General features: G+C 37.9%; 1 protein-coding gene across 2 annotated transcripts in view; it reads left to right on the top strand.

Annotated features, from left to right (window-relative positions):
• Positions 1 to 13252, top strand: part of si:ch211-243j20.2 (uridine-cytidine kinase-like 1) — a 31389-nt gene that overhangs the window by 3141 nt on the left and 14996 nt on the right. For both annotated transcript variants that reach the window (XM_034004369.3, XM_034004370.3), the window contains exons 2-7: positions 2842 to 3041; positions 4260 to 4366; positions 5908 to 6078; positions 8157 to 8228; positions 11284 to 11473; positions 12060 to 12121. In XM_034004369.3, coding sequence (XP_033860260.1) covers positions 2842 to 3041; positions 4260 to 4366; positions 5908 to 6078; positions 8157 to 8228; positions 11284 to 11473; positions 12060 to 12121 — 802 coding nt within the window. The remainder of the gene's footprint in view (positions 1 to 2841; positions 3042 to 4259; positions 4367 to 5907; positions 6079 to 8156; positions 8229 to 11283; positions 11474 to 12059; positions 12122 to 13252) is intronic.

Below are 13252 nucleotides of genomic sequence, written 5' to 3'. Positions count from 1 at the left end.
AAACAGACAAAGCTTGCATGTAACACAGCATTATTTACAACCAACACAACCTGCTACTTCTGGTACATCAATCCAGCCACAATCAAATCAAACAGATTACAGATATTCAATACCCAATACTAACTGCCTTGCTATTTTTTTTTACGTTGTTTTTAGCATATGATTCAATTACTTATAAACAGCTCATCGTACAGTCTTCTTAAGTTCAGTATACCAGTGATATTTCACTTGTTTTAAACTGGTAGCTCATCTAAATCCATGTCTGACGCAGACGGGAATAATTTCGGATCACTTTCTTCATCAGAATGAATTTCTGAAACCATCTCAGCAACAGTCTAAAAAAAAAAACGAAAAAAAACTTTGTCTCTTAGCCGCATCCATCTTTGTTTTGGTTTACTTCAAACATGGATAGCTTCAAAAGTTCAAATGTGAACATACATCATTTCCACTTCCAGGTCATAAGTGAATCCCTTCTGTGAATACGGAAGAGTGATTTGAGTATGTTGATGCAATAATGATTTTATTGCAACGCCTGAACAAAAACACGGGTGCTGGCGGGCGTTCCATTAATCTACAGGACAGGCGTTCTGGGGTTTAGAGGGTTAACTTGTTTTGAGTTGTGTGTTTGACGTGTGTCAAGGGTGTTAACCTTGCTTCTGATTGGTCATTTTCATTCCATATGTCACATTCGTATGTCACCGTCACCTAGTTGGGCCCTTTTCAGAAATAATTTTTAACCCAATTAACAGTATAACAGCAACGTATTCTTCACAAAAACATCATCCAGCTGCAGTGAAGTTCTTCAACTTGACTTATATTCTTGAGTGATTTCTAGTCGTGAGATATTCATTGATGGTTAAAACAAACTCACGGTGAATGTACATGCTAAGATTAATAAACAACGCAGAACTTTTCTGGGACAGCAGGATTTGTGTTTGTTAGAATAACTAGTAATTGCTGTAACAGGAGACATTTAGGCTTCTGATGTAGATCTGCAGAAAAAAACCCATTAATTTTAGTTTTTGCCTATTTTTACACAGGCTATTATTATGGGGGACATTTTGCATATGGTGTATGAGGGTCATATATTTTAATTGTGAGTCTACAGCTATGGCCAAAAGTGTTGCATCATCCTATAGAATTAACACATTTTGCTTCATAAAGCAAAATGAAATCTGCTGAATAGTAACATTGAATTACATACCGCTTAAATGTGACAATTTGAAATCTAACATGAAATAATGTACTACTTTATGGTTTCTGGTAAACTTTTGCAATATCATTTTGTAGTTTCTTTGATTACGTGATGTTAAATAAAATATCAAAATTATGTTCATGTAGCTATTTATAGTTTTAATTATGTCTCAGTCCTAAAATTTTAGTGATGCAAAACTTTTGGCCATATCTGTATATAATGGAACATATGATGAATGTTTACAGTATATATAAATCATTAGGGAATGTATTCTTCAAATAGGCTTACTGTATTTTAACCAAGCTGAACCTATATATTCTTCAGTGGAGGTTTTCTTAACATGGAAACAAACTAGAAGGGAGTTTACAGGGCAAATCCTGTCAATATGCGCTCGCTGGATTAAGAGGGGGGCCCTTTTCAAAGGACTTGTCCTGGGCCCCAAAATTCCTGGCTGCGGCCCTGTCTGGGATCTTGGCCCTGCTATACCAAAATACTAGTTTTTAGTCCAAGCTATTTTGGTCTAGTGACATGTGTAGAGTGAACCTTTTTCACCAAAACAATTTGTTTTTGACATTTAATAATGCTGTCCCTGATTATGATTTTACACAGCCGTGTCCAAGCAATTGGCAGTTCATTTGCTCCTGGCAGGTTTGAAACTGTGTGGGATGTGATATGTGAAGCTTTTATAACGAGCAAAAAACAAAAGCAGACCCTGAAGTCTCCATCATGGCATGCAACCATACTATACTGTATCTGAAATCCATTCCACACCTGCTTACACTGGTGTTTTATCTCATCTCACAAGATAACAGTAGTACCATCAAGATGTGATCAGAATGTAACTTCTAACTTCCTCCTCCTTGCACTTGTTTGTTCAGTTTCACGATGGTTATCGCTCATTCCCAAAAATCCCTGCTGCTTTTATTCATTGAATGATCAAATTTAGTCTGTTTGAGACCGTCTTCAGCCTTCCACAAATTATTTCAAATGCCCCAAATAACCATAGCAGCGAGATGAGAATGACCTTAACTTTGTTATACTGTGTATTTTTAGTATTGCTGTATATCCTGTGATTTGAGTGTTTTAAGGTATGTGAATGAACCATACCCAGTCCTGCAGGGGAAGAACATTTTAAGTAGGGAAACAGCTTGGCTAAGGTGTTTCCTTGTAATAATAATATAGGGTGACACTGCCATCTGATTCATAGTGATTGTTTAACTACAGCTGTGAGGTTACACCTTACCAAGAATACAACAATAATTGAATTCACTGTTTAACAGCTATTCAGCAGTGTATGTTTTAACTGTTAGTTTGCAAGAATTGCAAGACCCATAGGGCTTTCCAATGCATCATTCAGTACAATAGACATCTACTTATTTATTTGAATCTAAGTGTAGTCCAGAATGCATGTCTTAGTACGATTTTTAATTATTTATTTTTTTACAGATAAAATCAGTTACCAAAACTATAACTTTTATGACAAGATTGGCCATCAAGCCCCATCTGTTTTTAGTAAGTTTGTATAGACTGTTCAAAATGTTGTTGTCGGCAGATGTTGGTGGTTCAAGTTCTGTATTTAACAAACTACATATGAGTTTATTCTATATGGCTGCCTTCATCTCAGCCCCTGTTTTTACCTCTTTCAGTGGCAGTGGAGAGGATTCCTTAGACAGCCTGTTCCCAAGATGTCCCCTGACCCCCTCACTGTCTCCACGGAAACGAACAACCAGCCAGAGCAAGACTGAACCGCCTCTGCTCAGGACCAACAAGAGGACCATCTACACTGCTGGTAGACCACCCTGGTACAACGTGACTGGGACCACGTTTAAGGAAGCTTTTGTTATTGGTACAGTTGTGTTTTACTTAATTTTTTTTTAATTGGGGGATAGGATTGTGGTTACCATTTTTGTGGTTAAGTCTTTGTATACCAGTACCTTAAATCCTTAATTTCTGTACAAAAAAAATGAATTTAACATGAAGTATGAAATTATCAAAACATTGCCTAATAAGGAGCTGTAGACAACAATGTTACAGACAGAAACAAACCAGTAGTACAACATTTCCCAAATTCTATGAAAAATGTTCGGTGAAGTTCTCTGCTAATTCTGTAGCACTTTCTGCTTCGGCTCTTCGGAGTGCATTATATGCACCAGTTATGTAAATGAAATTAGCTTTGTAAAGCACGAAGCAGTAGGCCTTTGTTTCAAATAGTGTAGATTAAGGAGTCTGTTAATGTGTAGGGGACCACAGGGACCACGTCCAGTATCATTACCACGCAGCCTGTTACCATCCAGTGAGCAGAGCTGATGGGTTACAATTTCACACTTGGTGGTTCCCCAGCTGATTATTCCTATAAACCCTATCCATGTGACCTGTTTTGTACACTTGAGATTTCTCAAGATTGTCAAAAACCCTTGAGGTGGAATAATGAACTTGTTTCAAAGGTCAAAGACATGAACATGTACATAAAGCATGTTTCAGTTAGATAATCAGCCTGAGGAAAAGATAAGTAAAAACAAATAAATAGAAAATGCTGTTGAAGAATATGAAAAATCATTTCCTTTCGCTATTCAGGTCTGAAATGTGCCGTTTTTAAAAGAAACCTGCGTTGTCTGCTCAAACATTTTAATTTTAAAGCATGATATCTGGTACTAGTCTTGGGTACTTTCAGGTAATACACTTTATTTCTTTGTTCACCTGGAGATCTGAATTGTCTCCACCCCTTCAACAAATTTCCTGAGAGAGAACCAGCTTCTTCCCCTTATAAACTGACATGCTTTCTATAAAAATAAGAACACCAGTTTGAGTTGTTGTGGGCTTGACCACTGGACTAAAGTAATATGGTTCTGGGTTTAAATCACAGCTTAGTCAAATACTTCACTTGCTTTACTTCAGAACGCAGCTGGCTTGGTGCACTTACCTGGCTGGATTTATATCAGGCACTGCAGGGGAAGGCCAATATCTTAACTTGTTAAAATTGAAATTCTTGTTATTCTGGGGGAAACAGCTGGTTCTAGTTTTGATCACCTATTGCTGATTCTGTATGTGTGTTTGCTCCTTGCAGGTCTCTGTGGGGGCAGTGCCTCAGGAAAGACCACGGTGGCAAATAAAATCATTGAGGCTCTGGATGTGCCCTGGGTGGTGCTCCTCTCCATGGACTCGTTTTACAAGGTGAGCTGTACTGACAGGGTTGAGATGGAGCAATGAATTGCCACAAGGCTCTTATACCCTTTAACCCTTTGCAGTCCATTTATTAAGTGCGCGTCAGGCGCGTCAGGTCCAATTTATTTTCACACGCGCAGTTAATTTTAGACGCGCTGTTTAAAATGTATTTTTTTCCACAGTCAAACGGGTTTAAATGGCCCTGCATATCAACAAAGCACTCACTAGGCTTCTCCAGCCCCACCACACCCTTTCGTTCGCTATCGCTTTCATCTATGTAAGAAATAAATAATAATAAAAATAATAGTCGTACATACCGATCAATCATCTCCGGATCACTCGTTTTATCACCAAACTCCTCAATAATGCGATCAAATTCATTATTTTATTACTATAACATCTGAAAAAAGCTCTGCAAATGTCCATGATAGTCTCTGTGCGCTGACGCACTCAGCCAGCTTGTTTACTATGACCGCCCCGTTATCTGATACCTGATACCATGTATGCCTATTCATGAGATACGACTTGTTTCGGCTCCTGTCGCTCCCACTCGGCAATTGAATGGTTTTCTCGGCTTTTTCCGGAGAAAAAACGACTAGAAACCCGTTTTTTGCATTGCTATAATGATGTCGGACCCAGTCCGACAAAGGACCTGAGAGGAATAATTGCAATGTCGGACCCAGTCCGACAATGGACCGCAAAGGGTTAAAGAGAAATGAAAGATTTGGTCACGATTGGACTTTATAGTGAACTTGGCTGAAATGTTTATATACTTGACTCTAATTACTCTGATAGTAAATTGCATGTTTTCCAGAATAAATAAATAAATGCATATTTAAAAAAACATCCAGAACACCAAAAAATGTTAAGGAGAGTCTACTTGTAGGATACAAAATCCTATTTCAACTCCTTGCACCTTAAGCACTTCTCAAAACATGACAGAATTATGATTTATTTACTGATTCTTATCTGAAAAAAAAAATGAAACGGTCATCCAACTGTATTGCACTATAAACTACGTGGCCACATAAATGGTTTTGTATCCAGTATCGAAAGATCCCTGGGGAATACTACTTGTGTTCATCTATTGTAATTTGATCCATACTGCCCTCTATCACATGGAGACCCCTCTGGGGTCCAGACTGCCTATGTCTTGCCCTCTGCCAGTGTTTTATTTATAACGAGTGACACCCTGATGCTCTTGTCATTAAAATGAGCATTAGTATATGATCAATATAAACTGAAGGTTTATTACTGTATCAGGACAGATTCCGTGCCTTCTGTAAAATGATAAATATAGTGCCTTGTTTGTACTTTTTTTATCGATTCATTATATACCCTCTTCTAGTATGCATCTTTATTCCATTCATACTGGTGCAAGCCCATTACAGTATATGAGGTGGGTCTGTATACTTTGTATGTATGAACACAGTAATATAGGATATATGCAGTACATGGGGAACGCCCATTGAAATATCTGTTAATGGTGATGTTGCATAAGGCTGGTTTTAGGCTAGTGTGCATTAACCCTCTTGATATCCGCTCCGCAGGTTCTCAGTAAAGAGGAACAGGAGTTGGCAGCTAAGAATGAGTACAACTTTGACCATCCAGATGCCTTTGACTTTGAGCTGCTTGTCACTGTGCTGAGGAAGCTAAAGAAAGGGAAGAGCATCAAGGTCCCAGTGTATGACTTCACCACTCATAGCCGGCGGAAGGAATGGGTGAGGATACGCCCTGAAATCAGGGATATTTATTACAGTATTCATCTGTGTTGTCTTTTATTATTACTTCAAACTACAAAGAAAAGCTACTTTAACACAACAAACTATTTTGAAATGTCCAAGTTATCTCCTTAGAGACACAACCTAATAAACCCAAGTTGGTATCTGAAGTGTAACAAAGCCCCAAATTTAAATGTTGTTTTTTGTTTTCAGTGTTTACAACACCCTCTCATTTATTAGTATTTTCTATAGATGGCATGTAATTTCATGTGTGGAATTAAAAACTTGTAAGGTCTTGAAAAACAGAATAGGAATTGGAATTGTATAAAAGGGAACTGGGATTGGAAATGGAATTGGAATTGAAAAAATTGACCCCAACTCTGATACATGTATTGACAAAGTATATGAATTGTGAAATATTCTGAGATTTATAATATTATGATTAACAAGTTCATAATGCACCCCCCCAAGTGTCTTAAGAATATTAAAAGCAATACTCATGCATAATAGGTAGAATAAACTTTAAAATATATTCCAAACTGCGGGTTACATGCATGCCTTATGTATCCGTTACAGTGTAATGTGTCTCTCCAGATTATTAAAAACTACATTCAGTTCAATAACCTGTTACTATTGGTTATGGTCATGCATTTTGTATAGGCAGGTCATAGCAGTCCAAAGTCACTTCAAGGGAAGTCCCGAATACCGTAGAATTTTTTTACTGTACTGTGTACTATAGCACTGAATGTAGAATTGCTGCGTGAACCTGTGAGCCACACTAAATTATATTGTGGCTTGGTTCATTGAAAAACATATGACATCCATTTTGAGAGCTGCCAGCTGTTCCACTTGCAGAACTAGAGTGTACTAATCAATCATGCTTTATTGTGTGGAATTGTGACTTTTACTGAGCATGTTCCAGTTTGTGGAGTATCCAGTGATGAGAATAGATCACATATATATTTTGACAAAATATTTATCAGTGTCATGCGTGTTTTTAAAGTCATTGATAATGACTTCTCTTTAACGCGTTTGAATCATGTTTGTTACGTTTATTTTTCATAACTATTGTATACTGAAGGATTCAGTGATTTGAACTTTTGGATGTACTGCAGTAAAAAGAATTCCCTGCAAAATATTCTTGTCACCTACTTTTCTAAATGTGATGAAGTGCTTATATTGAAAGTTGCAAGAAAAGAATAAATACTTTTTGTTTTAATTGTGCAAGCAGATCTTGATAGCAAAAAGCTGCTGACAGGATACTGAAAGTAATAGGCCATTGACTAACCCAGCTCAGGAATTAACTGATACTACACTGTCACAGATAATGAGGGAGTTACCTGGTACATTGACTTTGTTTTGGCATTAAGTAGGAGCTTCCCAAAGTATCTGATAACCGCAGCAGCTTGTAATTACATGGAACAAATGGCTTAATTTTAAAGGAGTAAATCAACTGTAGAGAGATAACATTGGATTTGTGGAAAGATTTTGTTGCAGAGGCATGCAGACAAACAATATGCACTGCTTCTGACAGCAAGCTTGTTGTGCTGCTAGATACACTAGACCAGTCTCCCAGGGAAGTGCTGTATTGATGAAGCACCTTTCTTCAAGGTTGACTTTGCAGTCATAATAGTGATAGAAAATGCATCTAGTCATTATTTGTATTGGAGTACTGGATGACCACTGGGTGACTGGTTGAAGTTCAGTTGTGTTTCCATGGTGAGATAAAGCCAGGTTTAACCCAGGTTCTCATTACTGCTTCAGATTTTCATCTGTTAAGAGAATTGTATTCTTACAAGATTAAACCTGCCTGGTGTCTATGTTAAAGAAAAAAGAAATCTAGGTACAAGATTAAACTAAATTTGTTGGACAGTTAGAAATGCTCTTGTTTAGGTTCGGAATTGGCAAATACATGGATTTGGAACTGTTTTTAAAGCATCTTTGGAAGTGCAAACATTGGAGTATTTGATCTAAAGTCTCAAAGGTCTGTATGTATAGAATATGCTGGCTTTCTCTGTTTTCAATAAGTATGCAGCATTCATCACCAATTATTTGTGTTTTTTTCTTCTTTTGTTCAGAAAACCATCTATGGAGCTAATGTAGTGATATTCGAAGGGATCCTGGCGTTTGCCAACAAGGAGCTCTTGAAGGTAAGGATCTCAATTTGCTGGTTTTACTGGAGGAGGTTTCAGATTGCTTTTTGATGTGGTTCTTTACTTGGCTGCATTTTTCTTTGTCAGAACAATCGTTGCACTGAAACTAAAAGCTATTCATATACTCGCAGTGTCTCAGAGCAAAATACAAGCTTGGAACGGAACCTACATTGAGTTCCAATGAGTTTATCAGTTCCTAACTGTCAACACTGCAGACCTGTATAGTGTTCTAAAAAAAGATAACTCTATGTAGCAGTCTAGCACTGCAATCGGTATGACTATTTGTACAGCTATAGGTAATCTCTCATCCAGACAACAGGAGATGTATGGGAGATAAGGAACTTTATAGATATGTGCAGTAGGTATGCCTTTATGGACCTACCGTACATATGTCACAACTCCTGAAACTCTCTTCGACTAAAGCAGAGGTAATTAATCCTGCCATGACACTTGCTGTGCAGCAGGTAAGCTTCAAACACACAGTGTAAGGTGACCTAGGGTCCATATGCCTGCCACCAGTGTGATGGCAGGATAAATTGAAAATAAAGTCTAAAAACTTTGTAATCTACAGGAAGGACGTGAGATGAGCTGGCTATTAAAGGTTTATTCCACTTGTTCCATTGGCATTTAAATGATAAAGTGAATCAACCCCCCTCAAAATGTAGCTGATTTAAGTTAACGTCAACATCCTGTGGGTAGTTCTCAGTAGAGTCTTTTCCAGGAGAGAGCACTATTGCATTGTGGGTTTGATCCTGCAATGATACTAACCTGGCAGATAATGGCCACAAGGATTAGTTAAAATAACCCAACTTTAGCTTTCAGACACTATGGTAGACAACTGAACCTTTTAATGTGTCCTGGTAGAAAACAAATACACATTTGTGTTTAACCTTTTGTTATCCCTCTCCCGGCATTCCTTCAGAGAACTACAAAACAAAAGAGCAGGCTCCGACCCATTTGTTTTGTGATTATGGTGTTGTCAAGGAGTGAAGCTTGGCGCTACATCTGGCTGCATTCGTCATTACCACAAGATGTGCCCGCGCCCTTTACAGGCAAGGGTGATTAATAGTGCTGCCAGTCTACTGAGATGGAATATAATGAGATTAATGAAGTGGTACAGTGATTCTAAATTAGGAGAGAAAAAAAAAGCTCTTATTTTTATTTTATGGTTCCGATATCAGATTTTTTTAGCATCCAAAAACAATTCTAGTGTATTGGAGCTGTAATCGAGAGAGTTATGTGGAAGGGAATCAGAAAAGAGAACTTGTGTGCGAGTGTGAGGGATATAGTTGATTATCAGAGCAGTGATGGTTTGTTTTCTAAGTTAAATTTGGACTTTGGCCACTTGCAGGGAGAATAAATAGGGTGTACAAAATTAAATAATTCTCTCACCTAGGTATCATTCATATTATCTGGTTTCCAACTGTTTTTTCCATTTTTCAACCAATTTCCAAGAACCTCTTTTGATTTTAATCAAACATATAGTATCTGTTATAGTGAATTATGCACATTGATCACAGTGTTTCATGTATTTTGTGAAGCGTTAAAGACAAGGCTGTCCAATCTCAGCCCTGGAGGGCCGTTCCATTTCAGGTACAACAGGTGAAATGATAAAATTAACTACTTCAGGGTGTGGATGGAGGTTTAATTGGCTTTAATTAAACAATTTAGAACATGGTTGGAACAAAGACCAGGAGTGGAAGGGCCAACTTTGTCCACCCCTGATTAAAGGTGGTTAGAGATAATTGGCTTCACATTTGGTGAATTTCCTTCAAACCTCTGTGGCCAAAGCGACCTGTTATTAGTCATTTAGTTCCCTCTCGCAAATGTACCCAGTCATCTAGTACATTTGTGGTCACCCAGTAAATTTCAATTAGCAAATTTATAACATCCTGGGTTGGCAGGTATGCTCATCAAGGTGGAATCAACTTTTTGAAGGATTTGGTAGCTCTTTGGGCACATACTCTGTAGGTGCATTAACACTATTTGCAGGTATGATGTATGTTCCCACTGTCCAGGCCATCGATTCTTTTTCCTACTGGACCAAAGGTGTGGCTGTCTGGACTTGTTGGGCCCCCACTCCAGCCCTGTCGCAGCATTCAGCACTACAGTTCAGCTCAGCTGCTTGCCATACGCTTGGATTTATAAATGTTTTTTTGGAAGGTGATAAACCAGCTCCTGTCTTTGCTTAACCCATCTGTGCCCTCGTCAATAACCTGCAGGGCAAAAATTTAAGTCGCAGATTACAACATTTTGCTATGGCTCAGGAGTTACAATTGACAAACTGCCCCACAGCTTCAAAATGGCTTTCACAGGTTTTGTGGGTAATGTAGAGCCTCTGTACAGCTCAAGGCCAGGCTTGGTGTTTACAAAGCCGATCCTTCACTGAGGACAGAGCAGCCGTGTGACAAGTCTGCTTGCTGTGCAGTTTTCTGAGAAAGGTGGTCAGTTTTAAATGTACAGGGATCTGTTTGCAAAATGACAGTCTTGTTTGGGGAAGTCAATTGTTAAACCGGCTTTATTGTACTGTCCATCATAAATATCATCATTATATTTTGAAACCTGTTACATTCAATTTTTTTTTTTTGCCAATATCTGTATATTATAATGGACAAAATATGTATTTGTACGCCTCACATACTATTCTGTACCTTAAAAGACCCTGGTACAACCGCAATAATTAAGTTAATAAATGCTGTTGGTCAAGACTCGGAATTCAAATTTTCTTTTTGGCTAATTAGTAGTAATAACACTGGCAGAAAATAGTTTTTTGTCAGTGTTGACAGATGATTTGGAAAGTTCTTTTTGTGATAAGTGTGCAGGTTAGTGTATTACAAACTTGTCTCTGGCTCATTAGATAGCCTGTTAACCGTAATGTCATTAGTTATGACATTGCGTGGGAAGGAGCTGGGCATACTTCATCTGTCAGCATTCCAGCATGATGTGTGTAAGTCAGGGTTTGTTTTACTGTTGGAGATGCTGTCTGATCAGTGGCTGCACAAAGCTGCTCCTAACAGGAAGAGTGCAGAACTATCTTTTTTTTTTTTTTAAGCTTCTAGATATGAAAGTTTTTGTGGACACTGATTCTGACATCCGGCTAGTCCGTCGTTTGAAGAGGGACATCACCAACAGAGGTCGAGACATCACGGGGGTCATCAAGCAGTACAACAAGTTTGTGAAGCCGGCCTTCGAGCAGTACATTGAACCGACCATGCAGGTGGCTGATATTGTGGTACCCCGTGGTAAGAGACATCTGTACCTTAAATCACCTCATCTCACTTCTGGCAATGTAGGTTTCATCGTTGCCAAATCCTGAGGACCAGGCCATAGACACCTGGATCTGAATTTTCTTTCTGTGGGAAATCTTCTTTTAAAAGACTTGAGCCAGGAATTTTCTTAGGTTATACTGAACTCTAGTGGCACTTCTGCAGCAAATCATCCTTTTCTTGGAACTCATAAATCGATTCTATATCCCCCAGATAAACAATGTTATGAAAGGTGCGTTATGTTATAGCCATAACTCCTAGTAGGTCAAGTTCATCACCCATTGCCCATTCAGTAAAGATCATAAAGTAGACGTGAAGGATAAATGGAGTGGCGGTGGTTTGAGTCAGAATGATTCTTAATAGACACTGAACAGTTGGATTATCATTTTAATTTCGTCAGTTATACTGATACTTGACGTGTTCCTCTTTATCCTGATATAAATCCTGTCCTGCCATAATTTTTCCTGTCACTGGCACCAGTGGCAGCTGAAAGTTGTGCACTGAAGAATTTAATAGCCAAAATGTTATTTGACTTCAAATAAATTCTACCTTAATATTTCAGGAGGGGAAAACTTTGTAGCCCTGGATCTCATTGTACAGCATGTCCATAGTCAACTGGAAAAGGTATATTGGAACCATATTATTATTATTATTTTGTAATAATTGTTTGATTTCAAGGAAGCAAAATATTATGTGGTTTATATGTGACCAAATGCATGTATCCAGAGTAGAGTTTTATGAACCTGTGAAATGGATTCAAAAGTGTAGTTACTGTCATTTTAATAGATCCCTTTTTTAGTGTTTCAAATTTCTACAGCTTGCTGTGTCCAGAACCAGATTTAACATATGTTTTTTTCTAATTCATTGTATTGGTAGATAAGAAACTGGAAATGAAACATGAATATATAATAATATATTCTATACTATAAATAGAAAACATAATGGTCCCCAGATACACATGAATTAATTTATTGAATCAGAAAATAGCTGAATCTCAGTGCAAGGTAATACAATATAAATAGAATAATGTATCAACTGAATCTCACTCAGGTTGGTTTTGGGCTGGTAATGCACTTGTAGCTGTGCTACTTGTGCAAAACCAAATCAAGACATATTATCTGATAATATATTCTAACATTATTCTATTTATATTTGCTTGCACTGAGATTCAGTTTTATATGTTCTATATTTTTCATATACAAAGTTACTCATTGTAATGTTAACCCTTTGCGGTCCATTTATTCAGCGCGTCTCAGGCGTGTCAGGTCCAATTTATTTTCACACGCGCTGTTTAAAAGTAATTTTATTCACAGTAAAACAGGTTTAAAAGGCACTGCATATCAACAGGACACTCAGTACTGCATCTCCAGCCCCACCCCACTCCTTGTTCACTGTATTTTTCACATACCTCTTCATAGTAGTGCGTACCGTTAAATCATCTCCTGATCACTCGTTTTTATCACCAAACTCCTCAATAATGCGATCCAAGTCATAATTTTATTACTATAACATCTCAAAAAAGCTCTGCAAATGTCTGTGATATTCTTTGAGCACTGGATGCAGAAGCAGCTATCTTGTTTGTTTATGTCCGTGTTATCTCTGTGGTGCCAGGTCTATCTGTATTCCTCAGATACGCCCCTTTTTTTTTTCCAGCTCCTATCGGTCTCACTTGGCCATTGAATGGTTTCTTCGGCTTTTCCGGAGAAAAAACGACTAGAGACCTGTAGAGACCGGAAAGGGAAAATAATAATGTTG

This window comes from Acipenser ruthenus, chromosome 5 (genome assembly GCF_902713425.1).
Source record: "Acipenser ruthenus chromosome 5, fAciRut3.2 maternal haplotype, whole genome shotgun sequence".
NCBI classification, from domain to species: domain Eukaryota; kingdom Metazoa; phylum Chordata; class Actinopteri; order Acipenseriformes; family Acipenseridae; genus Acipenser; species Acipenser ruthenus.
This window is presented reverse-complemented; position numbering and strand designations above follow the sequence as displayed.